Source organism: Lepisosteus platostomus, chromosome 4 (genome assembly GCF_059453375.1).
Source record: "Lepisosteus platostomus isolate fLepPlt1 chromosome 4, fLepPlt1.hap1, whole genome shotgun sequence".
Taxonomy (NCBI): Eukaryota; Metazoa; Chordata; class Actinopteri; order Semionotiformes; family Lepisosteidae; genus Lepisosteus; species Lepisosteus platostomus.
The window spans coordinates 26,886,587-26,914,231 of NC_142614.1; the positions used below are offsets into that span (position 1 = coordinate 26,886,587).

Here is a 27,645-nt window from a genome sequence, read left to right on the forward strand (position 1 = left end):
TTATCTGCCAGCAAGAAGTGAGAGTAAAGGAAAACCTGCCGGGTTTAGCTACAAGAAGGGCACTACAGATCAGATTCCCATCAAATTCAGACAATTCATGCAGTCAGAAAAGACGAGCCTCAGATGTACAGTGTAGCATCTGATTCTTGGATCATCTCCTGGACAACCTGGCTCACGGCAATTTAATTGTGAGGGTTTTCACTATTTCACTTTGCAGTACAGTAGAGACAATGCCAACCAATGCTTTTTGCCAAGCTTTTGTTGAGGAATTTGAATAAATACCCCTAGCAGACTGCACAAGAGGGTTTAGTACTTTCCCTACAAACCTGCAAGGAGAGAGGGCTGTTTCCATCTTGTGCTTTGGTCCAGCAGGCAACCAGTTTCTCAACGTTACCAGCGCAGATGTAGCAGAGGCAGGCTTGCGCCTGGAGCTCCAGGTCCCCATCGCCTTCCAGTCGAGTCCCAAGAAGATCTAGAAAACAGACACAGTAAGATACAACTAGATTCCGGTTATGCAGTAAGAAATGGTGAGAGGTTTCCCTTGTCATTAAATCATATTCAGCATAACCCAAGATGATGAAAGTAAACGTGCAGAATCAGAAGTCACTTTACAGACCATATTATTGCACGTTTTATTTTTGACATTATTGTCTGTCATATTAAACAAAGATATTAAACCATTTAAAGATTTCCATAGCTCGCGCTGCAATTATCTAGATTTTTCAGTGATGGGGGAAATATTTCACTTTGCTGCCTTCTGTACAAAGGTTTAAAATAATGAATGACATAACGTTAGCGTTACTATGAATAGTTTCTTGTGTTATCAGGACCTCACATGCCATAAAGCATAAGGAAGATTGACTTATCAACACTAAAAGCCCTGTACAGCACCAGCAAACCCTACCGGGCCAAATTTCAACAAGGCTGGTTTGGACCACATTGCATGAAGCCCATCTCTGGGAAATACACTTGCAGCCAATTCAGTGGCACAGGAGAGGAAGGAATGTCTAAATTCAAGACGGCGAGAGAAGTGCTCCTCACCACACAGGGAGGCAAACTCTTCAGGGCCGGCATACGTCAGCACAGCCGCCAGCGCCTCTTTCCAGTTCTGAAGATCACATGCCTCAACAATCTCCTTCCAGTCCTTCATCACCACTGCGGTGATCAGCTAAATTGGGGGAGGGGGAGAAAAAGCCTTATGGAACTTTTATAAATACTAAAAACAAAAAAATAAAATCATGTTGTAAAACGTCAAATAGTTTACTTTTAAAGATGCCATAGTCGAATTCGAAGTATGAGTGAATTATAAGGACTGCTAATTGTTGTTGTGAAAAACAATGTGCTTGTAAATGACTCCTAGTAGACTGTGAAGAACATGGCTGAACAATTAAAAAAAAATGAAGAAGCCTTTTGGCTCACTGTTGGTCTTCTCACCCTGGTTATCTTGCTCTGGGTTTTTTCAAAGTACTTCTTTTGCGTCTTTGCCAGAAGCTCCTGCCCTCCAGCGATGGCCAGGATGATGGCGTCGGCCATGCGATTGTCATGGAGACAGAGGTCAACAGCCCCCTCAAAGTCTCCGGTGAGCAGGGCCTGGGTGATGAGCCCATCCAGGTCTGCAACAGAAACAAAACATTGGCTAAACAAAAAAAGCTTTTGGCAAGGTCTAAGCCACAACTACACCAAACTACTTCAATCTTTACACACACCTAAGCTTGAAAAATATTCCAGGTTCCTAGGTACTTCAGAATTTAATGTGGTTTCTGAAACAGTTTTAATACATATGGGCTTGGAGTCAAACTACACTGATAATGATGCTTGTTTAGGCACACAAATCGATGGATAAGCACCAGTGAACTTGTGGAACTGAATAAAGGCTGACAATCAGCCTTTTAACATTGATCTCCCTGTAAAGTGCAGCCCAAAAATCAAAATACAAGAACTGTGAGTTAAAATTAGTGTTGTGCAAAAGTGTGAAGTCAATTAACAAAGCAAGGCACTTTGAAATCTGCACGTGAATTTGCTGACCACATCTCATCTATGAAATCAAGCAAAACAAAAGAACAGAATAAACAGCAGGAAAAACAAAACAGAGATGTGTAAAAACAAAAAGGAACTGCAGATTTAAGAAAAGAGGTTTAGGGATACTACTTTGTTTTTATTAAAGCTTTGGATGGAAGAATACTTCAGATTTCATTTCACACCAGCATCCAGAGACTTTTTTTGAAGTGCTGTTTTAGAGCTAGTGTTGGACTGTATGCTATTATTTAGAGTAAAGAAAAACAGCTGAGTCAGACTAGAAGTGAAAAAATTGGATAAACACACAGTCCTAATTTATACCTTTTCATTTTACATAACTGTTTAATAGGTATATAGGTTATTGTATACAGATAAAAAGACCCTCTGGAAAAAGCTCAATTTCTGATTTGCAGAAAAAAAGAGCAAATGTATTAACACCTTTTAGTCTTTTCTATAAAGGTGGGTAGAGATATTATTCAGGCCTGTCTTTGGGAATGACTGGTGTGCAATAAATGAGAAACCCCAGTGGGGCAGCAACTTGCCTTCGCTGACTGAGAGGTTAAATATCTCTTTAGCAGCAGCAGGTCTCTCTTTAAGGACGTCACTTTCTCCATCTTCTTCCTTTCTCTGGGTGACGCAGTAAGGATAGCAAAGAAAGTCATGTGCTTAAAAATCATTTATCATCTGCATTAGAAAAAAAAAATTGGCCTGACAAAAGTGTCAAAAGTTTCACCTGTGGTCCCTAGTAGCACAATATTTGGTGACCATTGCACAGGATGACTAAATGATAATGTGATCATGAGCTTCAGACTTTACCGCAGCACAGAAGTATTGTAGCATTTATTGTGACAATGTCAGTTTTTAAAAAAGCAAAATGATCTCCACATGAAATTTACAAAAAAAAAACTCTCCTAGGAACTAGTAGTATACTACTTTTATCTCAACCTTTACTGGGAAGTAATGTTTGGAATCTATTTTATCTGAAATATACATCTGCCTGCTACTCAGTCAGAAAATGGAGTCTCACATTGAAATATGGGACCAACCCCATTCCCAGAAGAAAAAAAACATAAGGCATGTTTGCTTTGTTCCAGGACACACATGGCAAAAGAATAAGAATAAGAACAAATTTCTCAAAAACTGGAGACAGATGTATGAACTCACAGCTCAAAGAATGATTTATGATTTCTAAGCATAGTACCTGTAGTATACTGTGTATGTATGCTTTAAAATTCCTCAGAATGTGTCTAAATATTTGCAAATCTTTATATCCAATTTCACTAATATGCAACATCACCCTCAACAGGCTTCAGATTAAGGAAACGCACTCTGATCGGTATTGGGGTCCCTTGTTTGTCTCATTATTTGAAACACACACGTCCGACAAGCTATAGCATAAAATTACTCCTTAAGGAAAATGAACAGGTCTATTTTGTTTATATGAAAGGGTGCCCTTCCCAAGCCTCAAGATGCTGTTTTTTATACCACCAATGCCTGCACACTGTAACAACACTTTTGTTCTCCTACAAAGTGTTGGTAAAGAAATTCTGGCAAGCAACTAGTTTTTGCAGTCAAGATATAGGAAACACAAAAGGGAATTATATTTAAATATTTTATATTTAAAAAAATATATAAAGTGTTCTCAAATTAATGGTTGAAAAAAAACAATTCACAAACTTCTCTGCACACCCACTGTTACAAGGTGGATGTACATTTCAGACTGCACAAAACAAACCTAGTCCTTTTCTAAGTCCTAAATCTAAGTCCACGTTTGCAAGTTCTTTGAAAGAATGGATGCATAAGGTCACCTGCCTGTACACTTCGTCACTGGCATGGACCACTTCTAGTGAAGATCTCATCCTACCCACAATGATCTTTATAGTTGCACTGAGTTTTGTGTTTTGACAACATGGAAAAGGCTCAGAGTCACACCAAGTATTAAGACTCTTACAAGAACTTCCACGCCTATCCCACTGTCGTACAGATGCTATTGCCTTTATTATTGGGTTTATAACCGGATTTTATGTCCATCAGTGGCATGTTGAATAGTGGAGCTTAGTACAATGGGCTTTCTCCTTTCAGTGAGGTGTGCAAGAGGTTAGCCTCTAACATTCCAAATTATAACCCCACATCAAAGCAGAGAGAAAAGAGAGGCGAGGAACAAGGACTGTGAAGAGCCCAGTCGGCCAGTGTGAATACCTCTTCCAAGGGGAGCTGCTCAGCTGCAGGAGAGTCGCCAGAAATGGAGTCTGTCTGCTCAGGCTACACACAGGAAGAGGGCCGGGACAGCCACGAGAAGAGAGACGTACACATTCGTGCAGGATTCGTCATTGCAGGGAGGATAAAAATCATTGCAAAAGCCAAGATGAATGGAATTACACATTGGTTAGGACAAAAATCCATGATTCTCGAGTGCACCGTTTCACCAAGAAGTATTAACACATTTGGTAAGAAATCAATGCCTTTCACACAGGTAAGTTTCCAGAGTGAAGAAACACCACTAGAAGAAGGAAGAAAGTGAGATTGCACTGCTAAACCTAAATACCTACCTCCGAAGAACTGGTCTCTTCCTTCTGAAGCACTCCAGTGATCTACAAACAGAGGTCAGATGTGAATTGCACTCAAAGAACACAGTAAAGTCACAGAACTGCTACTGGCCAGGACAAAATGTTGAGTCAGCAGCTGCACTGCACTTTGTTGCACTCAGAATAACATGGCCAAAGACCTAAGAAATATCCTACCCGTACTTCGATTCTTTAAATGCAAGGAAATCACAGCACAAACTCAGACTAGTAGCCCAAACCATACATCACAATGATTCAATCAAGACCACGAAAGGCACTCACCTTCTGAGCCAAATCCTCTTTCTTGTATCCCAAAAGGTCCAAATATTTGCCACGGGGATTGCTCTCAAAGTTAGCCTGAAAACATAACGGCACAAATAAAAAAAAAAAAGTCTGTTTAGTTCTTGACTCGCTTGGTGAATGTTTCCGATTCAAAAGAAAACACACCAATGTGCCAATTAAAAAGTCATCAGACTATTCTAATGGTCCTCATACTTTTAGAACACACTTTTGCTTCAAGTGTTCTTATTCCAAATGTTGACATTTAGTGGCTGGAGCAGTGGCACAGCGGTTAGTATTGCTGCTTCACAGCACTGAGGTTCAATGCCAGACCTGGGGTGTGCGTTTTGGATGTTCTACCTGTGTTCTAATGGAGTTTCCTCCCACGGTCCAAAGACATACTAGTAGATTAACCGGCTTCTGTAAAAACTGTCTCTGGTGTGAGTGTGTGTATGTCTGTGTCTGTGTGTGCCCAGCAATGGTCTGCCGTATCCTGACTTGTATTCATTTGTTTGCTGGGTTAACCTCCAGCTTCCCCGTCACTGCTTATAGTGGTTTTGGATAAAGTGGTTAGAAAATGGATGATTGTTGACGTTTATAGAGTTAATTCTCTAAACTATGTACCTATCAAAGTACACTATCCTTTAGCTTGTAGACAAATTTGAGAAAGAACATCAATGTCATTAATGCCTGAATAGTCTCTTGTGTGGCACTGATTCTATACTGAATGTCAGGATTTAAGCTCCAACAGATACAGAAAACTATACCACAAACAAATGCACATCTAAAGCAGTGCCACCTTTGAACCCGAGGAACTCAAATGTCTAGTAAATCAAATGCAATCCATACATGTTGTAAAACTGTGACTTCAACAGTTCGGTGCATTCTTTTCACTTCTTTTGCCCCATTAACCAACCTGAGAAACAGATTTTGAACCAAAGAAACTGCTGTCTTCTTATTTTCCCCAAGGAAAATATAATGCATGCTAAACAGCACAAGCATGAAACCATGTCAACTTCAAGGCTTTCAGAAAATTAAAACTATAACTGGAGAAACAAATACATGTGGATTTTCTTTGTCATCTAGATGACTTAGTAAAGGAAAAGCCTACAAGAATGTCATGATGGCCTTCAGCATAAACATCACCTAAATGTAACCTAAAAGCAACCTGAAAAAATCATTTTCTTTGAGAATCACTTTTCACATTAATCCTCACCTTTAAGAAAGACCACACATTCCTCTCAAATTCGTTCTGGGAGGACTCCACTTTGGACTGACAGAAATCCACAAAGCTGCCTGCGGTCATGGCCGACTGCAGCTCGTTAGAGCGCTTCAGGAACATGGTTTCCGTAACGACCTGGCTGACATAGACGCAGTGAGGTACCGGCGGCTGCTGCTGCTGCTGCTGCTGCTGCTGCTGCGCTGCAGCCTTGATGTTTTCAAACATCACAAGCTTGCCTCCAAACTGCAAATAGCGAAATGATGACAATGAGACAAAAAGAAAATAGTTACACTTTTAAAATGTTCTTTGGACATTTTTATATATGTGGTAAGGACTTGGGTATCCGTTTTTAAAAAGGAGGCTTTCAAAACACAAATGCTTTCAGATACAAAAAGCCACAAATAATTAAAAAATACTAACACCCGAGAAAGGTGATTTTAACCTTAAGTGTTGCCCAGATGGTGGTTGAGATCTGTAACCCAAGCGCTGCAGGTTCTAGACGCGTCGACAGTTGACTGGCCAGGATTCCCCTGCCCGCCACCGAGAACGGGCGGAAAAATGTCAGACAGGGCGCAGCTTGCAGAACAGAGCTATGTTGCGTGTAATGTAATTAAAAGACAAGTGTCTTGAAGGTGGGCTGGTCAGAGGAGTCTGCCCTTGACCTGAATCACCCCCCGCATCGTGTGAGGTTGTGGGGTTTGTAAGCTGAGAGGTGATAACACATATAAATAGTCCAAAAGCGGGAGAGCAGCAGAAAAAAAAAGTAAAGTAAAAAAAACCCAATTAAGGAACACACCGCAAAAGAGGCTCCCACGGGCCTGCGGATCCACTTTGGTGGTTTCTTCAGTGGCATGACGGTGCTCTGCTGGGGTGTGTGCTGGGGCAGCTGGAGGGGGGGCAGAGCCTGGCCTGTTCCAAACGGGTCCAGATTCCCAAACGAAGAGCTGAGCTACGTGCAGGAACAAGAACAGCTCGCGTTAACGAGGAGTCGTGCATTCCCACTGTATCTCATCGGAATCTGCGCTACCTTCACAACAGCGCAGCCTTTTCCAAAACAGGCAGGTCTAAATAGATATTTAAAGCGAATATATAGTTTTTATAATAATTTTGAATAGTTTCATAAAACTTCCTATTTTAGCTTTGCTCTACAAAAACTATCCTTGATGCAGAAAACTTTTTTTCTGATTATTTTCTTGTTTGCCTGTAAACAAATGCAATGTATTTTACCCATGCACTTCTTGGTGAAAATTGTTAAGAAGTGGCTTAATGCATAACGTGTATCTGCATGTGATCAAACACTCAATCAGCCAATACAGAAATAATTACACTACACTACTGCAATAATACTGTAATGATACAAAAATGAATGAGTTTTCCTATTGTGGCTTGAAGCAAAGCAGGCATAGTGCCCTAAAGATAACCAATGACAAAGTTAAGGGGCTGTAATAAAAAATACTTCTCGCAAAAGCAGAACCATGAACAGGGTTCTGATCGCGTTGTCAACCGGACAGGGACCATCAGCACCTGATCCGCTTGTTTCCGGCTCTGGCTCTCCGCGTTGCCCCCCATGATCGAATAGACGCTGACGTGCCCGTCGAAGGCCGCGGCCGAGAGGACGGCGGGGTTCCTGGGGCACCACTGGATATCGAAGCACCACTGCGTGCTGGTGGGCAGCTCGTACAGCACCTGGAACACGGCGGCACGATCAACGATGGTGCGCCTGCGGCTCAGCTGCCCGGCGCGTCTGCGTCAGCCTGGCACCAAACCAGCATGAGTACAGCCACCCGCGGACACGCCAGCAAACACACCGCAGCAGTTAGGATAAAAGCAAGCCATCCCTTAAGCAGAGAACGTTATCTGTACTCTGTTTTAACAGCAACATAAACTGATAATGAGCAGCCAGGCAAAATGCTATTGTCAGTGTTGTATAAAAAAAAATATATTTCAGTTCATGAAGACATTTAATAAATGTAATTAACCTGGAAAGGTACCAGTTCATTTTTTTAAAATATTAGGATTTACCCGGCAGAACACACTAAATGCGCAACAAAAACAGGATTTTCAGTATTAGTCAGAAAGACTTCAATAATCTGCTTTTGATGAAAAAACAAGCTGTTGGCAGTTATCCCTCACAGACCTTTCAGGGAAAATATTGTTCATTTTCTTGTTCACCATACAGGGTTTTAAAACATGTAAGATTGTCCTATGGATGTCAAGTACCAATTAACTACCGCCCTTCAGTCTGGAAAAGATCAAAGCTAAAAACTGGTCCCAGAATGGTCCACAGGAGCTGTTGCCTTTCCCGAGTTCTCTCTCTCTGCAGGTGTGAGGCTCTGGGAAGCAGCGAGTTGAGCAGTTCACCTCTGCTGTGTTGGGGTTCCAGCACAGAATCCTGTTGTCCTTCCCACAGCTCAGGAGCAGCTCCGGATCTGCAAGACTCCAGGCAATAGCCAGCACCCCTCTGCACAACACATGACAAAGTCACAGAGTAACTCTTGGTATACACAGACTCCACAGCTTTATCCAGGCACTGAAAACAGGTGGCCAAACAGTAGTGTCACATAAACACCAACAAGCTGCCAAACAATTTTTGTAGCCTTTATTTTAGTCTTATACAGTAGATGTTTGGGTTCTGCCTTTTATAATTCAAAGCTAGAACAAACAGCATAAGATGTGCCCAGATTTCAAAACATTTCAGTTAAGATTTGTAAGCAAATATGTCTGCCACAGTACAAAACTGTTAAAATTCAACTGTCACAACCACACACATTTCTGCAGATTGGCCAGTTAGCATTCAAAATAAACAAGATGTCCTTTCATGTCCTTCATAATAGAAGGTTAGTGTGTCAACAATTATCCGTCAGTGTTCTTTTCTGCATTTTTAACTAAAGAAGGGGGCGACTGTACCTTGTATGGTTCTCCAGGACTTTCAGGGGAGAGGTGGCAAACCTGAGGTCCCACATTTGAATGACAGGCATGCGGTCGTCCTCAGAGGCCAGGACCAGCTGAGTGGCCACCTCCGGGTTCCAGGCCAGCCCGGAACAGTGCATCTGTATAGAGGCAGAGCGGCTCAGAGCACAGCCTGATGGCACAACACCACCGCAACGCTGCCACTAAAAATAGATGACCAGCAGCCCCTTCGGCTTTCTAGGCCCATTGTGAAACAGAGCAGCTGGAACATCATCAGAATGAGCAGGCTCCTGAAAGGACATGGACACTGCTGTAATATATGGACGGTCAGTTTCAACCCGTTTTGTCAGAACCAGTTAACTAATTTAATTGTTAACTAACCCAATTACAAAATTAATGGGACTAGCTGTACATACGAAGGGCCAGAACTGAATTGGACCGAAAAGTCTAATATGCGACAGCTTCTGTGATGGTCTGCTTTTATAATCTGAACTTGCATGAAGAGCTCCAAAGTTTGTTTATGCTCAGTTCAATCATCATCTAATTTTTCCACCCCCATTCATTCTGTAAAGGGAAATTTTATGCCTGCCTATATTTAGATCTTCCCAGTGTGATCAAATTCCTTTTCCTTTCAAAAATACAAATAACATCCTATGAGGCTTTACCCTTCTAAGAAGAGCTGAAAAGAAAAGGATGGTGGTACAGCAGAGAATTCAGATTGTTTGATTGTCCTATTACATGGCCTGGAAAATCAAATGATTTTATAATACGTGTAACCAAAATGCTTTGAATGCTCTGAATCTTGACCAGAGAGTAATCACATTCCTAGGACGTACACATTCAAGATTATGGTATGAGTCATCCCCGTACTGCCAGTGGGTCAGTTGAAAGAACAGTTTGAGAAATGTTTTCAGGCACCAGTTTTTTGCTGGAAACACAAATTGAGTCGAGAAGTAAACAGGCTTGTGTGGTTAACACATTTAAATAAATAAAAAATCCAAAAAAGTTATAGCCATTATGATATTAGCTGGAAGTGATCAAATGTGGTTTCAATGCAACACTAAGGGATAATTACACACAAAAACAAAATGAGTGTAACCAAGGGTGCTACAATTATTAAACCTAGGAATAGTGTAACAAACATAAAACTTCTGCAGGGAGGCGAAATATAAAATATTCCATGACTTCACATCAAGCCAGAAATCTTCAAAATAAACTTCTAAATAAGAGCTGTGGTCAAGACTGTTAGACTTAAAATATTTGATTCAGGCAAAGGAGATCGTTTTGTCTTTCACATTTTCATGTAGCTATTCTCTTTAACAAGAAAATGGGTTACAGTTCTTTGACCATGAGCTGAGGATAATCAAGATACATGTATATGTATTTCATGGAAGGAATAATAACAGAAGGAAATGATTTAAGCCATCCAAAAACTGTGGACTTGAAATTTTCTTTCAAAGCCATGACTTAAAAAGCGAGTCCGGAATTCTGCAAAAACCCACCCTAGACTCGGAGATATGCAAGCCCAACATCTGTATGACAGAGAACCTCCTCACAAAAAAAGATTAGACTGTGTAACAACAAGCACAAAACACCACAGTGCCCATACAACACAAGCCATCACCATCCTTTGATATCAGAAGATCCTAAAAAGTATTTAACATGGTTGGTATCAGTTGAAGCAACCATATCTAATTGTATCTCAACTGTTTGGAGTTAAGATCCGATATGAATCTACAGTACAATTCTGCCTGGAAGTTTTGGATGGCACTGCTGAAAGTGGACTTCTAAATGGATTTGATTAGAAAACACCAGGAACATATTCAATACTCTTACAGCTATCACTATATTTTAGCAATTTAACTGTTGGGTGCCTATTTATCAAATTAACGTGGAGAAAAGGGGTGTGGTTTTTAGACAAATTATCACTGTTGACTTTCATGCAACAGATTGAAGCCCACGGACAACCTGAACAGAGCAGAGTGCAGGCTTCTTGTCTTTTTGCACCAGAGGCCTCCTACCCTGTTGCTGTGGTCGCTGACTTTGATGATGGGCTCGTTCTTCCGCAGGTCCCAGACTGAGGTGCGGCCGCTGGGGCTGGCCGAGGCCAGGATGTGCTGCACCTGCCTGTTCCACGCCACGCTGCCGACATCCTCCAGGGGCTGAGCCGGAACACCAACAGATCCCCCGTTAGAGAAAAAACCCTGCTCTCAGACCTCTTTCACAAGACCGCAGCGCAGTCTGTGGCGCTGGGGGGGAAATCGCTGAGCTTGCCAGAGAACTTCAGCGAAGACAGTATCGAAACCAGAAATACAGTGCCTCACACAGAATGCTGGCATTTCTAACATTACTGCACACAAGACTATACACTATATGATGTTATGTCAGTTGATCCAAGAAAGAGACACTGCTCAAATATAGTGCCTTGCAAACATAATCAGACTCTTTCTATGGCTGTCCCATTTTGTGAAATTACAAAATGATGGACACTTTTTAAACTTAATATTTATTTCAAGACCAGAATACTCGAACTGAAGACTTCTAAGGCAAAATAAATGTCAACAAAAACAAACGTTTCTCGATTGTATAAGTATACAGACCCATCGATACAATATTTGGTAGAAGCCCCTTCGGCAGCAATTACTGCCACAATTCTTTGGGTAAATTTTGCACACTGGTGCAATTTATTTGGAAGATTTGTTCTGTCTGAATTGCTTATGCACAGCAGTTTTGAAGTTCTTTCACAGACACAAGTCAGAACTTGGACTCGGCCATTGAAAGACATCCACTGCGTCCAGATGCACAGCTGAAAATCAATAAATCACAACATGCAAAACGCCTTTACCTGAGATTTTGGTCCAGGTGTCATCGGAGATCCAAAACTGTTCAGGTCCCAGATGTAGATTTCAGATTCGTTACCTCCCGAAACTACGAGGTTTGTCTGTGAAACAATTGGAATCCTTTTACGTATGCATTAAAGTTTCCAAAATCTTAGTGCTTATCATATCTAAAAGATGCAGAAAGAAAAGTTAGGAGTTTATATGATTTTACCTGGAATGGGTTGATGTCTAGAGCTCTCACAGGGCCAGTGTGCTTGTCATTTTGGGCAATCACAACATCCTCGTCTCCTGCAATAATCTTGGCAGGGTCATACAGAATGACATTGCCATTTTCCCCACCAGCAATGAGAACTCCTGAGGGCAGGCCCTGCGAGTCCATGCCGTGTGGTCCCCACACCAGCTTGTGGTACCTAGGAAAGGCCCGAGACACAGACTTACTCACAGCACTGAAACGGTTTTGGAAAGGCAAACACAGAGCAAGGAAAGTCATTACTGGATATCCTAGTGATACAGAGATTTCAATAGGCTGGTCAAAAACATTAATTCAATGGCCTGCGAGTGAACAACAGCATCGTCCCAAACACTTCCCAAACATACAGTCCCAAAGTACTCCAAACAGCTTTTTCGCAAACCACATAGCAGATTCAGTCGCTGTCCTGGAGGGTCAGAGTATGCGTATTTCAATGTATCTGGTTTTCATTCCAATGGATGACGCTACTGGAAAATGGAGGGATGAATGGAAATACTGATGGCTGTGGCACCAAAGGGTGATATGGCAGAGGAAAAGAAAATTCCACAGCACTATGTTTTTGGTCCCCGTGGCCTGAAAAAACATATTTCCTAGAGAGTGTGCCTTGGTTTTGTACTGTGCTTCCCCATGCCCCCCCAGCCTGGACTCTCATCCTCTACCAGCGCTTCAGACACACCTGTGTGAAGAGGAGAAAGCGCCACAGGACTTCATGTCCAAGGTGGTGTCTGCCAGGTCAAGCTCAAAGATCTCCAGCGAAGCTGTCGTACTGAAAGTGGCATCAAGCTGTTGTGCTGAAGTACCTGGACGTGAAGAAGTAGGCCATGAAGAGCAATCCATACCATGCCTTGCAGAAGTATTCAGATCCTCGCATCTTTTTCACATTCTGTTGCTTTAAAGCTTTTAGTCATGACAAATTTGAAGTAGCAATTAATATTTGTTCTATACACTACCATTTCCACACATTACAAACAAAATCAAAGAAGTAATTAATAAAGGAAAAAAGGAAAAGTCATTCAAAGTAAATGGATAATCTAAAAATTGCAAAGTTCCCTAAGTATTCAAACCATTTCTTCTGGTGAACCTAAATGTAGGGGCACAAATTTAACTTAAACACAGTTGAGTGACCCTGGACAGTGGTAGGTGATAGTGGTTCATTTGGTGAGGTATGCCTTGGTCAGGTAGGGGATATCAAGCAAAGATTCAACATTGAAGACCAATGAGTTTTCAAACGACTCAGGAATAACGTTATATAAAGGCACACATCAGGAGTCAGGAGAAAGGTATAAAACATTTCAAAGACACTTGATCTCTCTTTGTAAAGCTGATCATTAAGAAGTGAAAGACACCCAGCACACACTGCCCAGATCAAGCCCTCTCTCGGAAGTGAACTAGTAGCTGGGAAAGGAAGAAACTGGTTTGAGATCTACATACGAGGCAAATGGTGACTTTGTTGACTCATGGACATTTTCTATCTCAGCCACTAAATAATTATTTCAATTTCCCAGTTGCTTCACAAAGGGATCTTATATGTAACTGAACAAACACAAAACACCTCAAGCCCCACATGAGCCTATGTGATTCTGCACACATGTGGTAAAAGGCTCTGTGGTCAAGCAAGACAGATCTGGAACTTTTTATTTTGAATGTGCAGTGTTACACTTGACACAAACAGTAGATCACTCAGCCAACACAATTCCCACTGTCAAACAAAATGGTGGTAACACTCTGTTATTGTTCTGTTTCTTGCCATCAGGGACTGGAAAGTAGTCAAGGCTAATGTGAACATGGATGGGGCAAAGTACTGAAAAATGTAACAGGAATGCTATCAAGGACTGGGACAAAAATGTACCTTAAGCAGGACAATGATCCAAACTACAAGGCCAAAGCTACACTACTGTGTTGTAAGATCAAGAAAGTGAATGTTCTCGAGTGACCCAAAGTTCTGAATTGAATCCTGTTGAAAATCTGTGGAAAGACCTGGCATCTATTAGTGATGCCCAATCAACCGGAGAGAGCGTGAGCAAATCTGCCGAGAAGAAAGTGCAAGACTGAAGGCTGTAATTGCTGCCAAAGGCATTTCCACCAAATATTGAGTTCTTGGGTCTAAAAACTTAAGCAATCAACATATTCCAGTTTCTGTTTAGTTTTTGTTGACATTTACTGCGACATATCTTACCCTAAGGAGTTTTCAGTTTGGGCATCCACTTTTTGAATAAAACTATTACATTTATAAGATGTCTGGGCATCATTTTGCAGGCATTTCACAAACTGCCACACCAGAGGAAGAGTCTGAATACTGTGGATGCTGGCTGTTTGCATCTCAATGTGGTGTGAAATGTGTCCTACCTGCAGCCAGATAGATTGGGTGGTGCTGGCCAGGGCTCCAGGCCTGTATTGCAGTCCGGTCTATTTCCTTTAGCTTCATTCTGGGAGAAAAAAAGACCAGGTCAAGAGGAGATGGAAGTGGAAAAAAAAACATTTCCTAAGGAATTATGCTAAACCACTCGACACCAAAGCCAAAGCAAATCCTTATAGGATTCTCACAGACACCAAGTGCGTCTTTAATTGGTCAATGGGGTTGTAAAGTCAAATTCTTTATAGAAAAATCTCAAACAGGCACCAAGCTGCAAAAAGTACAACTTACACACACACTTGTGTCTACCCCTCTTAAGATGTTTAGAGAAGTAATGGCACTTATGTATTAGTTTACCAATACAGGATTGTAGCTATAACTTTCAAGGACAAATGAGCACTTAGATACATGCAATGACCAATACGAATATCTTGAGAAAAACTTATCAATAACCATGTTTAAAGTAATGTGTGGTCATCAAAAATGATTTGTTTATGGTCTGTGAAGGAGTAAAAACATCACAGAACTTAATTCAGCTAATTTAGTAGCCATGAAATCTGCGTTTTCAAGATGTTATTCAAGCATTTGTGGAAGATAAATCTAAAATCTGCAGGAATCTTGTACTCAAGGACTGTCTACCTCCAAGATACAGGATAACAATGCTTATGCCATCAGTGGTACCTGTTGGAAAGATATTCCAATATAAACACTATTTTTTGTGCGAGTGTTTTTCCATGTTGCCACCAAAGTCCACAGAAAACTCTGAGGACAAGTTCAGACCTGCAGTTCATCAGGTGGAGCTTTCTAATGATGCACAGGCCCCATTTTATCAACAGACACTACAGCTTACAAAGAAAAATATAATAGATAATAATCTGCTTATTTACATTTAGCTCTCTTTTTTAAAACATACTAAATTTCTTAAAAGTTATTTCATGGAAAATGCAAAAGGAACTTTAGAATGAAGTAGTAAAAAAACGGATTTTAGCATTTACAACAGTATTGCATAATAGATTTTTACAAACATTAATAATAACCTGCAAGTTAATTTTCAAACAGGAATGCATAGATCATAAAACACAAGAGCCAAGCCACGAATGGGCTTGGATACATAAATTATAAGTTAAAACGGTAACCCTTCTCGGTTGTAATTCGGGTATTACTGTTATCACAGATGTCAGCAGAAAACAATTAAAATCAGCCTTGATGTTTTTAAATGAGAGACAGTGATGCTAAGAGCAAAACTTAGTAAAGAGCTGTAGTTGCCCAAGGGGCAAAAACAAAATCACTAATTAGAGAAATAATTAACTGAAACCATTTTTAAACAATTTGACTGAGTTAATTTGAATGTCACAGAAACACATTTTGGACAAAGCTGACGTTTAAAGGAGAAATATTAGAATACATCAGTGACCTTTAACTTTGCCAAAAGCACCTAATGACAAAGTTTTGAAGAAACAGTCAGACCTCATGCTGAGACCTAACAAGTCAAATGACCTGCACAGAAGAAACTAAGGCACTAGATGAGACATCAGCTCCCTATACGAATTCAAGTTAATGAGGTCACATCAGGGTTATCAGGACTCCAGTTCAAATATAGCCTGCCCACTCTGGCTCACATCCACTCCGAGAACAAGAAGAGGAGGTCACACAACAGAAAGATAACAGCTCCCTGCACGCGCAAGTCCTTCCCAACAGGCACAAACCCACAGGTCCAACGTCAGACCTACCCCACTCACCAACATGCCATTAAGTAAAAGAACCTTATAGTGCGTTTGGGGAATAATCATTCATTGGCTAAAATGTGGATGCTTAGCTAACGTACAAAGCACACAGGGGAAAATGGGACCCTCAACCCAGACAATATATGTGCTTTTAAGGCTGATTATACCATATTTTAGCAATGTGACATAATCAAAAATTGCACTTAATGAACCTAGTTGGTAGCCTGAAGTCAGTAGTATGAGATGTATAGTAGGATGATAACTCTGCCAACCGCAACACTCTTAATTATAAGTAACCCAGAATCACTAACTCTCCTCTCAGATGGCTTTATGTGCACATCACTGGCTAATGGCATAACTGAGAAGAAAGAAATGATTTGGCTGGAAACCCAGAACTGCATACGCAGCAGGTCTAATATGGTTTTCGTAAAGGCCAGAGCACAACAATTTATTAAATACGAAATTTTAGGGCAGTTTTGTAAGATTCTCATCCCAACTAGTTCTCACACTTTTAAATTCTTCTCCATTAACATTTAAGACGCATATTTTTTCAAACAGGTCATAAGAAAGAACTCTTATGTCATATAAATCTTTAAATCATGTACTACATCTTCTCAGTCCCAGGGAGTTCTAGTTAGGGAAGAGAATTAACATTTATATGATTAAACATATGGTTAAAACATTGTTTATATTTAAAATTAGCCAGTTACAGAGAAAAAGACTCACCACGCCTAAATATTTCACCACAGTGAAATGCAATAATTCTTTTTTAAATGACTTAAATTTAAGTGTGATTAAAATGTAATTATGAATAGGAATTACTATTTGTGAAATTACAAATATTCAAACAAAGACCATAATGAGGTCGAAATTGTATTAAAAAAGTTTTATTCTACACTCTCATTGGCCATAGTCTGTGAACCTTATGCAGCGATACACAAGAGGGCAAAGGCTCAATAGATAACTAGCCACAGCGTTTTGGCCCCGAATTGCCGTTTCTGTGGTAAACCATATAAATATGAAAACAACAGTAAGCGATTTCCTTGATCCTTTTAAAAACGCGTTTCTTTTAAAGAGCAACGTTTAATCTGGTAAAAAAAATGAAGTTTTACGACTGGTCTAATTCATAGATCTGTGCCAACAAGCACTGTTGTTTTCCCAGTGATTCGCTGGGGGGGTAATACTGTAAACACAAATTGTTTTCGTAAAGCAGCACATTAATGCTGAACAGAAAACCACAGCTCCAAAACGCCAGTCATGCAAACTTTTACCTTTTTTAGATGAATGAAACGGAAAGACCAAAGTCGACAGGAAACTGCGGGGCAGCATGAAGCTGCGTCCAAAAATACGGTTTTACGTCGCGTAACCGGAGGAATACTTGCAAAGCATACACGTAAAACCGAGAGTGGATTTGTAATATTCACTGGTGCCCGGCGTTGCAGCTGTGAGACCTGAATGCATTGAGGCCTAGGATGCAGATCAACAAATGCAGTGTTCTCCCTGAATGAAGGCTGGTGGTATAGTGGTACCGAGCAGTAATACAAATAAGTGGAATATCTTCCACGAAAGTCCCCTTACCTTCCGTGCACAGTACGTTGATTGCTTAAAATAAAAAAAAGTAAATATCAGAAGTCAGCCTGCTCTTGATCCACTTTAAATCGTATATTTCCCCCCTTTATCCTTCAGGTTCCCTTTCCTGGTTGTTACGGGGTTTATTATTTCTGGTCCCGGCTGCAGGTTTACGGCTGCGACTCAACAAAGTCCACGTCCCCATCAACGTGGCAATCCTCTCTCCACCCCTCACACTGAGCACTTCCGGCGAGCGGAGCAGGACGGTGCTCTCGCAGCCGGCGGAGGAGAACGCGGACCTCTCTCCCAGGGTTCAAGACGGTCCTTGCTCGGGAGGAAAGTTGACCGACACATGAAGTAAATAAGTTTGCAACAATCAGAATTGCACAAATAAAAAATGCCTGTATAATTTAATCTTTTTATCATTCACTTTTGATTTCTAAAATATTCTCGCATGGATGCATCTTTTGCGACGCCATTTACTAAAACCTTAATTGTAGAATATCACGTATTTTTTGGTACTTTTCAGAAGGGGAGAAACAAAAAAATAGAAAAACATGGTGTAAATATATATTTGCAATTACTTAATGATTATATTCCAGCAGGAATGTAATGTCACAAAAAATGATCTCACCTTTTCCACGTTGTTCTGTAAAGATGTTTATAATCCATTTATGCATGTCAGAATAAATTAAAGCCTAAAACCCTGGAGATTTTTTCATTTTTCTTCACTCATTTCAGTTCTCAAAATTAAATTGGATGTAAAATCATGTAAATCTTATGGAAAACGTTTGCTCAACAATTAAAGTACATTATTTTAAAGATGTTATTTCAATTAATCATGTTTGGTTTACTTTAACAATCCAAATGCTCTGAAGCAGCTCCCAAACTTGTTTTCATTACTTTAACAGGAAATCCACCGCAACACACTATCAAACTATAGTTTTCATGTAATCTTTTGCCTCCACTAGGTCTATGAAAGGGGGCATTGTTTTACAGGTTCGCTGCTGAAGCAGCATTGCTAGGATAACTACTTTTCAATTAATCTGTCTCCCAACTCAGCACAATCTCTTTAAAAAGGTTCTTGGGAGGCTTTAGACAAACTAAACCTATGTAGTTCAAGTGGGTAGCTGCATGACCTGCAAAGGAACATGTAAAGGTTTATTCCATGCTGAAAAAAGGAAAAACATTTCAGCTTGGGACACACCTGAAGAAGGCTCCACAGCAGAAATGTTTCGGCCTGTAATAACCCTCTACTTGTTTCTAAACCTACGTTGTTTCAGACCCTTATAAAAAAAAAAAGATGCCCTGTAAATTAAATTCCACAGAATATAAACCAATACTGAACGATCTCTTGGTCTACGTGAGGCCAAGTGATCAGCATTTGCTCAAGGTTAATTTCAAAATGTGCACACTTAGCTCACATCAAGACATCATTAATGTGGAAAAGACTTGTACCCAGACATCCAGATCCATTTTAATAGCTATAAACACACAGAACACGTACTGTTTTGTTACCCAATAAGACATTGGCTTGAGACAAGAACAAATTCAAAGGACTGCAGTCATGTTTCATTAAAAATATTTATTTGGCACAAAATTACATTACACTTAAGAATTAAGGCTTCAGAGTAAGCCTGGAATATTACCAAGAACTTAACTCTTGTGGTAACATTACTAGTGTGAGAACCAAAAGGCTCCACAGTTCCCATAAAGCAATATAAGAATTCCTGGATAATGTTTGAAATCTCATTTTTACATTAATGTGACCTTATCTGAAACACCCTAAAATGGATTTCGCCACTACACACATACTTCTCTGAAAACAGCTTCTAATAAACCAAAACCAGGGCTCTTGTTTTACATGGTTGTTGAAATGTCTGCAACAAGTTTGTGGCTGATGGGTTGAGGACTGGGTGGCTTGTTCCCTACGCCATGTTGAAGCCGATATTCCAGCTTCCATGAAGAAAGGGCTTGGATGTGAGAAGCCTATTGTTTTTTCATGGTTAATTGGTCAAGACGGTCCCCCACATTTGCAAATGAGAGGATTCCCCACAAGATCAGAAGCAGCTGGTCTTCAAACCGGGCAAAAGCAGGTCTAGAGCATTCCTCTGTAATCCCCAGGAACACTGCAAAGATAAGAATTTCAAGATCACCGACACATTCAACGGACTTCATTGCCTCCCATTAGGAATTGATATTTTAGTTCTGCGAGATGTAGACTGAAGACTCCTTGCATTTCCACACAAGTCTATGGACACACTTGTAAGATTGTTGGCTAGTCCCTGATCCCCCCCCCGCACTGCCAGATTGACCTCATGGTCACCAGCAAGACCAATCTGTGGAAGGTTTCCTTCACTGGGCTCAACATGAAAACCCGGCCGAGAGATTTTCCAACTATAAGGCGTGTGCATGAAGGATAATAGTTAAAATTTCAGTTCCTCAATGCACTGTAATGCAGTCCTACTAGGACTGTGTTGTCTATAGTACTGTGGAAGCCCCGAGACAACACTGTGAATATGAATCCCAAAATACATGAGGCAAATAAATGGGTTTCTTTGAAGATGCTGCTTGATAGAATGACAGGAGGCCACAAGATGCAATAGCAAATACTGCCATCAGTTAGCATTTGTGGCCTCGCTTAGTGTACACTTAGCATTTGGTAGAAGCCAGGTCCTTTGTGTCCTTTTACGGTGTACTGCAAGACACCCACAGTAATAGAGCCTAGTACATGGGTATATAAGCACCACTGGCCAGTCCTCTCAATGGCAAGTTTCTTAAACCACTTATAGACCTCAAACTAACCCATCTTTCCATTTTACAAGATATGTACTTAAAAATGAAATTAGATGACCACTATGTGGCCCTTCTGCACCAAGATCTGGCCACTTCAGCCAAAAACATTTGCTACATTTTAAAATAAACATTTTTCTCCAGAGGCCTTTATGACGTAATGACTAATCGGGGCCTCCACTACAAAGGATTTCCAGCAGCTGACTGCACCCTCATATACAAGTTTTAATCCTCCCCCCGGAGGAGGGTCAGATGGGTAGTGATTGATTATAATCACTGGGCCAGTCAGATTGGCTGTGATGTGTACAGTGACTCCATGGCTCACCTGCCGAGTGGAGATAATGGTACCAGACAGTGCAGCCCCACAGTCCATTTAACCTCAGCAGGGTGAAGTGCTCCTGTTCTGAAGGAAGAGAAACAAGAGGAAAAACTAATAAGAATCACAGCGTATTAAAAATCACGGCAAAAATTGTGTTCAGCAGTTCTGTGATATTTTAAAGGAAACCAAAGCCTAAATCTGAGCTGTCTATTTAATCGAGCTGAGATTTGTTTTAACAAGCTGCACAATTGAAACCTTTATTAATTTTCTCAACTCGGATACGGGAGAGCTCGGGTAAAACAGTGCTGGTGCTCTGTACCCTAAAAAACGATTTCATTCTAATCGTACTCCCTCATCTGAGCCACACGATTGACTCCGCCATTTCCTGCACTCAGGATTTAATAACGGGAGACTTGCGTTGAATTTACAAGAAACTGATGCTGCCCTACATCCTTCTTAACTACTGTTAAAGAAGTTCAGACAAGTTTGACACTAGCACTCAATTCCTTTGTGTTCTGTTCGGCGTGAGGTTTGTGGGACATTACATGTGCGTGAAGGAATATACCGCGCTTTATTGTTAAAAATGGTGCTCGTAAATTACCTTGCAAACTTCAATTACACTCCATCTCCAAAAGGATCAAGACCTTTCACATGGGCAACGAAGGAATCTGGAAGGGAAACAAAACATGTTTAGAGCTCATCGTTGGTGTTGGGGGAGGAGCGCCAACTCCAAATAAAACGTGGCTTGGAAACTATAACAATTTACCAGAACAATATACTACACCGAATGAACTCTTACAGACAAGATCCTTCACCAAGCGGAATCGGTTAATAAGAACGACAACTAAGTCAGGCCAGATTTTCCTGTCGCCTAAATAGGCGCGGTAAGAAACCGAAGTCAGCCCGTGTCCTCATATAACTAGATAAATCGTAATCACAATGCTTCATGATGTGAACAGCAGAAAAGAGTTTAAAATCATCGGACACATTGGGTATCATCGTAATCATTCTTGCGCTAATTAAGTACATAACCAGAGGAAAGGGTGCAAACATATTGCTCAGATAACTATAATTTTGCCGACCCCTACCGCAACCCGACTTGCTGTAACTTACTCCGTGCTCCCTTCTACCCACGCGTCTTCATTTTTGTCTCACATCATTAAAATAATCTTTTGTGCATAAGCCAGCATTGCACAGCACACCACATGTGCCACCCCTATGATCAGCTTTCCACATCGTCTTCTACTTCGTTCCTCTCACCCCAGCGTCAAAAAGGAGCTAACGCTTACAATTTGGGGGTTTTATATGAGCTGCGCGGGGCAGTATGGGTAGGTCGTAAATAAACGCCAATGACGTAAAGAAAATGTGGACAATGCGCGTGGTTGCTTGGGAGTTTTGTACTTCCGGTCAGGAAATACAGTTGAGCGATGATGCAGGTGTTGAACCTGTTGAAATATACGGAAGTGTCCCCCCCCACAATATATTTAACCTGCTTGTTTAAACAATAGTGGTCACACATAATGTGCATGTTAAAATGTTGTTGTTCTTTGAACTTCACACAACTGGTAAAGAGATTTGTACTACCCGAGAGTGCATTAAATTTTATACGTCGAGAAGGTAAGGCATGTTTTGAAAAGGGTTTGTTAATTCTTTTTTTACTAGTTGCTTTATTGTCAAGTGACGACAGTGAGATATGGAGAAGATTACTAGTCAGTAGGTTATTGGCAACGAGCTTGTAATAATACGGAATATGCTTGTTAAAGAGTTAAACTAAATTACACACAAATTGCAAAGTCTGGATCTGCAACAATCCAAGGAGCTTGAGAGCCGCAAACAAGCTCACAAAAATGTAAGATAAAGAATACAACTCCCCTTTAAAATAGCCTCTTTCTGGGCTGTTCTGGGTTTGGTAATTGCCAAACGACAATAAATCCGGTGTCATAAACATACCTTCTTATGTATTCATAACATATTCATCATTCAGAAGAGAATTCATACATATTCAAGAAATATAACATCATACAGCAGAGTTACGGACTGGACTGTGTGTCTTGCTTAAAACGTAGTGTTGTCCTCTGCTCTTAACAGTATTGCAGAGAGCAAGTCCAGAAAACACGAGGCCCCATTTTTTCACACTTTCACACCCTTGTAAATGAGCTCTTTGTAAATCCTTCCTTGGCAGGAGTCCTCCAGCCAGAATTGTGCTAATTCTTTCAGTCCTTTTATTTGTGATTGGATTAAGGTCAACAGGTTGAAATGACCAGTCAGTTTTGTTCTATGTACAGTTCCTCATTCCTTTGTCAGTTTGGATGTCTGCTCAAGATCACTGTCATGAAAGAATGTCCCTTTTCAGCCAAGCTTGAGCTTCTGGATTTATATGTCTTGAAGTTCACATTTCCTCTTGTCTTAATAAGGACTCAAAGTGGTTTGCATCAGTAACAGTAAATGCAAAACAACCCTGAAACATAATAGAGACCTTGATTTTTTTCCACAGTAGGCAGTTTTCTCAACATGAGTTTAACTTTTTTTTACTGATGAGCATGTCCAAAAGTTCCACTTTTCATTTAATCCGACACAGTTTTGATTTACATTCAGGCAAATCGGCTTCTTCCTTGCAATCTAAACATGAATGCTACTTTCATGCAGGCAACATCAGAAGGTAGTTTTCAACCCTTTGAGTCCTGAAGGTGCCAGTTTGTGATGCCTTTATAATTTACAAAACCCGAATGACCAAACTGAAGACTTCTAGGGGTAAAATAACGTACAGCAAATGCAAAAAGCACTTTTAGCAGCAATTAAAGCCATTAGTCTTTTTTTGCGTCTCTTCCAACTTTGCACTCTATTATGGTGCAAATTTTGCCCCTTCTTCATTCTGGTAGATTTGATCCGTCTATCAAGTTGCCTAGTGATTGCTGTTAGACATCAGGTTTGAAGTCTTTGCACAGATTCTCAAATGGATTCAAGCCAGGACTTTGACAGGGCCACTCAAGCATATTGACATTCTTATTTTTAAGCAACTCCAGTTTAGCTTTGGCCTTGGGTCTCTTTTACTGAAAGGTGAATTTTCATCTTACATTTACAGTAGGGCTTTAGCAGACTGAAGCAGGTTGTCCTCTAACTTTGCTCCATTCATTTCCCCCTCTGTCATAAAAAGCTTCCCAGTCTCTGCAGATGAGAAGCCATCCCATGACATATTGCCACCACCATGCTTCACTGTCGGGAAGGTGCTGACTGGATCATGCATTGCGTTGTTTATGCCAGACTTAACACTTTGCATTTTAATAATAGTATTGACTGGACTGCCAAAACAACGTTTTACCACATTTGCAGCATCAATTAAACACTTTGTTGCAAACTCTGTGAGGGATTTGAGATGAATTTCCCATTTCACCATAAAGGCTTGTTTTGTAAAGTGTTCTGTAAATTCTCCCATCTCGGGGCATCGAACAGAGCTTTGTCACAGTGGTCATTAGCCTCATGGAGTCCCTCTTCCTCCTTCTACAGCTGTTCAATTTGGAGGTATAATCTAATCTAGGCATTGTCTGGGTGGTAGAATACACCTTCCATTTCATAATGAGTAGACTGCGTTCAAAGGGTTATACATTTTGTACCTGTTATTACTGACGTGCATTAGTTTTCATGGTTGAAACTCTGCTTGATACCAAACAACCTCACAGAGACAGATGTATATAATCTGAAATAATGTGAACTTCTATTGTTGCACACAGACAGAGGACACTGAACTGTGTGGCTCTTTAAGGTAATTTTGTGCAACTGAATTAGGGTTTCCCGTAGTGAGTTTCAATGTTTATTCATGATTTCAGTTTGATTTCATTTTTGCTTTTAAAGGTGAGTGTAGGTTGTGTATATAACACATGTTAATTGCTACTTCAAAATGTCATGACTGCAAGGCTTAAAACAACACAATGTGGAAATTTGAAGCACTAATAAGGAGCAGGAGCAGTTGCAATCAATAGTGAGGTCAATAAACATGAGCTCTGTATAATTCTGCAGTAACTCCTTTATAATAGACACTCAAAATACAGACATGCAAAGTGATTTTTTATAAAAATGTATTACCAATCATATTTTGTTACCACAAAAGCGGATGATTCGTTCAATTCAGTTCTAAGTTAAGTCTTTATAAACTAATGATTGAACTGTTCTTAAAGACAGGCTGGACCAAGATTACTGGTGGTCACCAGCTATCTTATATCTACTACAGGACAACATCTTTATTGTTTTGTGTCTTCCCACTACTTAGAAAGTGAAGATGAAGTGTTAAAGGGAAGAGAATCTCAACATCTTAGTGTGATGAAAGTATTGCTTGTGCACATATGGTAAAGAAAAAAATAATAAACATGCTTGCTACACCATTTTTACTTCAATCCAGACTCCCGCAGCAGCACAAACTTGTCTTTCAAATGTGTAAACACAAATACTGTAATGCTGACATTTAGTTCTTAAAGTGAGAACCGCTAACTGCTGTATAAAACAAAAATTGTTAGGCTCTTGCTTAGTGAAGAGTTTTTTTTGTTCCACATTAACTCTTGGCCAGACTAAAATACTCCAGATAGACTACATGGATGTTGCCCAAAGAGTTAACAGCACCATCCCAGTAAATGAACTGAGGTTTCATAAAAGTACAGTATTGCCTACTGCAGATGATCATATGCAGTTACATAAGAGAGATGAGCATTTACACAGCATTCTAAAGCCATTATGCTGACTTTGTGATCTAGATAGACAGTTTAGCAATATCACATCACAAAGTGGTTTGCATCACTAACAGGCTTTCCTACAGTATAAGAAGTGTTGGTCTTCAGAATTTTAGCATTGAGTACCTAATGCCACCTTTGAACACTCCAGCTTTAGATGGGGTGTAATTTGGAGAGATGTGATCAGTATATTGCATAAAGAAATCGGGCAGGATGGTATCACAGTGATTACCATTGCTGCCTTGCAGCTTTGGGGTCCTGGGTTCAGTTCCAGACCTGGGGTGCTATCTGTGTGGAGTTTGTAAGCTATCCCTGCATTCAGGTGGGTTGCCTCCCATAATTCAAATACTGTTAGGTTAACTGGTTTGAAATCTTTTTCTCTATAAGCTACCAACATTTGCCTTACACAAGTCTAAGTGTAGAAAATGTCAGTTTAAAACATCATAAAAAAATAAAATGGCATGAGATTCCTGGCTAAAGTAGTGTTGAAACTCCCAGGCGACTTACCTGCTAACTTGACAAACGCTGCACACAATTTGTTACAGAACTGTATAAAGTTTATTTGATTTATAGTTTGCTTACAATATAGACTGTCACTGAACATTTTAAGCATGTTCACTAAATATAAATCTTTCTGTTAAAGGTTGCAAATAAATTTTTTTCTTAAATTCTGAGACTACATGTTATACTGTCAACTTTATGTAAGTTGTTTAAGGGAGGGATGAAAGGTTGATAAATTAAATAATTCTCTAGACAACAAAAGCAGAAATGTTTACAAAGCAGATAGGAAAAAAAGTTTTAAAAAATCATTCCACCTTCAAAGTAACACAAGCAATGGTCACACCAACATACACAATCTACAGCTCCAAACACTACAGATTTTGCGTCACACAAGACCTTCAATACACAAAGAGGTGAAGGAAAAACATTTACATATTAGTAGAGAGCTTCGGGTATTTTAAAAAAATGTAAATATTGAAAATTCTTTAAACCTTGATAAAGTAGAAAGAAGCTCTAATGGATCTGCTTACACTAATTTACATTTATACAGTTTCTTTTTTCTTTCCAGTCCCTGAAATGGGAGGCAGGCTGTTGACTACCTGGATAATCCAAACACACACACACACATTAAAAACGGACCGAGGTCAAAGTGGGCAACAACTGTCAGCAGAAAACAGGCTCTGCACTTTTTAAGCCTGGATTGTTCCCCTTTTTTGTGTCAAAAAATGAAAAGCAACCTCCTGCCTTTGAAATTACACAGTGTGAAGGTGGCAGAAAAGCCAAGTTTAGTTAGGACAATGGGATGTTCAGCCTAAACACAGTGCGTGCTTCCATTCTTCCACAGCCCTTTTGAACACCACCTAATAAAAAAAACGGTGTCCCCATCATCCATGTTTTTAGCACGTTGAACACTACTGGAGGGATGGTGTCTCTGCAGGATCTCTTTTCAATTCAGATCTCAATTACTTTTAATCAGCTCATCACTGCCCAAATTAGACCAATTTAACAGCTTCTCCCAGCTCTGCTGCTGCTTTTAATTGAGACCAGGCAAACCTGCAGGCACACCGGCCCTCTAGGACCAGTACTGGTGTAAACAGAGTAATGGACCATCCCACCGCCCAGCACCTCTTCCTGTTTCTCCTTTATCTCTGCTCCCTTATTGGGTGTTGCAGTGGTCACATCAAATGAAGTGGCAGTGATCAGTGAAGTGTGGTTTAGAAGTTTTACAAACGTCTGGGTGGAATCTAGAAATTGAAATGGATGCCACAAGTCCACAAAGATGACATCAGCTACTAAAACCCAATGTTTATTAAAATAAGTGCTATGTTGTACATTTTTTGTACATCTCTGCAGATTTAATAAAAATAAGATAAATTGGAACAGTAACATCTTCCATTTGAAGCGGTTAAAATAATTTGCTCTCTCTGCTGCGCTAAACAAAACAATGCATGCACCATCCAGTAAGAGAAGCCACAACCCGATGAGTTTTTTTTTTACACGGACTGGTAAATGGGCTTACTTTATGGCAGGACCACAACTTCCATCTCAGCCATGTAGTACCAGCAGAACAAGAAAGGTGCAGGACAG

General features: G+C 40.3%; 1 protein-coding gene and 2 long non-coding RNA genes across 8 annotated transcripts in view; 1 reads left to right on the forward strand and 2 right to left on the reverse strand.

Moving 5' to 3' along the window:
* sec31a (SEC31 homolog A, COPII coat complex component) overlaps positions 1-17,976 on the reverse strand; it is a 31,240-nt gene extending 13,264 nt beyond the window's left edge. For 3 of the 6 annotated variants that reach the window (XM_088629261.1, XM_088629258.1, XM_088629257.1), the window contains exons 1-18: positions 17,737-17,976; positions 14,428-14,507; positions 12,758-12,881; positions 12,043-12,241; positions 11,837-11,932; positions 11,013-11,153; positions 8,989-9,131; positions 8,443-8,542; positions 7,606-7,767; positions 6,878-7,030; positions 6,076-6,324; positions 4,863-4,937; positions 4,566-4,607; positions 4,216-4,278; positions 2,559-2,643; positions 1,435-1,613; positions 1,042-1,168; positions 327-472 (exon numbers count right to left, since the gene is read on the reverse strand). In XM_088629261.1, the coding sequence (XP_088485387.1) occupies positions 327-472; positions 1,042-1,168; positions 1,435-1,613; positions 2,559-2,643; positions 4,216-4,278; positions 4,566-4,607; positions 4,863-4,937; positions 6,076-6,324; positions 6,878-7,030; positions 7,606-7,767; positions 8,443-8,542; positions 8,989-9,131; positions 11,013-11,153; positions 11,837-11,932; positions 12,043-12,241; positions 12,758-12,881; positions 14,428-14,506 (2,163 nt within the window). In that variant the 5' untranslated portion in view covers position 14,507; positions 17,737-17,976. The remainder of the gene's footprint in view (positions 1-326; positions 473-1,041; positions 1,169-1,434; positions 1,614-2,558; positions 2,644-4,215; positions 4,279-4,565; positions 4,608-4,862; positions 4,938-6,075; positions 6,325-6,877; positions 7,031-7,605; positions 7,768-8,442; positions 8,543-8,988; positions 9,132-11,012; positions 11,154-11,836; positions 11,933-12,042; positions 12,242-12,757; positions 12,882-14,427; positions 14,508-17,736) is intronic. The other 3 variants (XM_088629263.1, XM_088629262.1, XM_088629259.1) reach the window with 2 other exon arrangements.
* A 1,321-nt stretch (positions 17,977-19,297) lies between these two features.
* LOC148673057 (uncharacterized) lies at positions 19,298-22,130 on the reverse strand. Its single transcript, XR_015935928.1, has 4 exons — positions 21,953-22,130; positions 21,441-21,507; positions 20,846-20,923; positions 19,298-19,856 (listed from the first exon to the last, which is right to left on the reverse strand). It is a non-coding gene; the product is annotated as an uncharacterized LOC148673057 (long non-coding RNA).
* A 125-nt stretch (positions 22,131-22,255) lies between these two features.
* On the forward strand, positions 22,256-27,438 carry LOC148673058 (uncharacterized). Its single transcript, XR_015935929.1, has 2 exons — positions 22,256-22,456; positions 23,994-27,438. It is a non-coding gene; the product is annotated as an uncharacterized LOC148673058 (long non-coding RNA).
* The last annotated feature ends 207 nt before the right edge of the window (positions 27,439-27,645 follow it).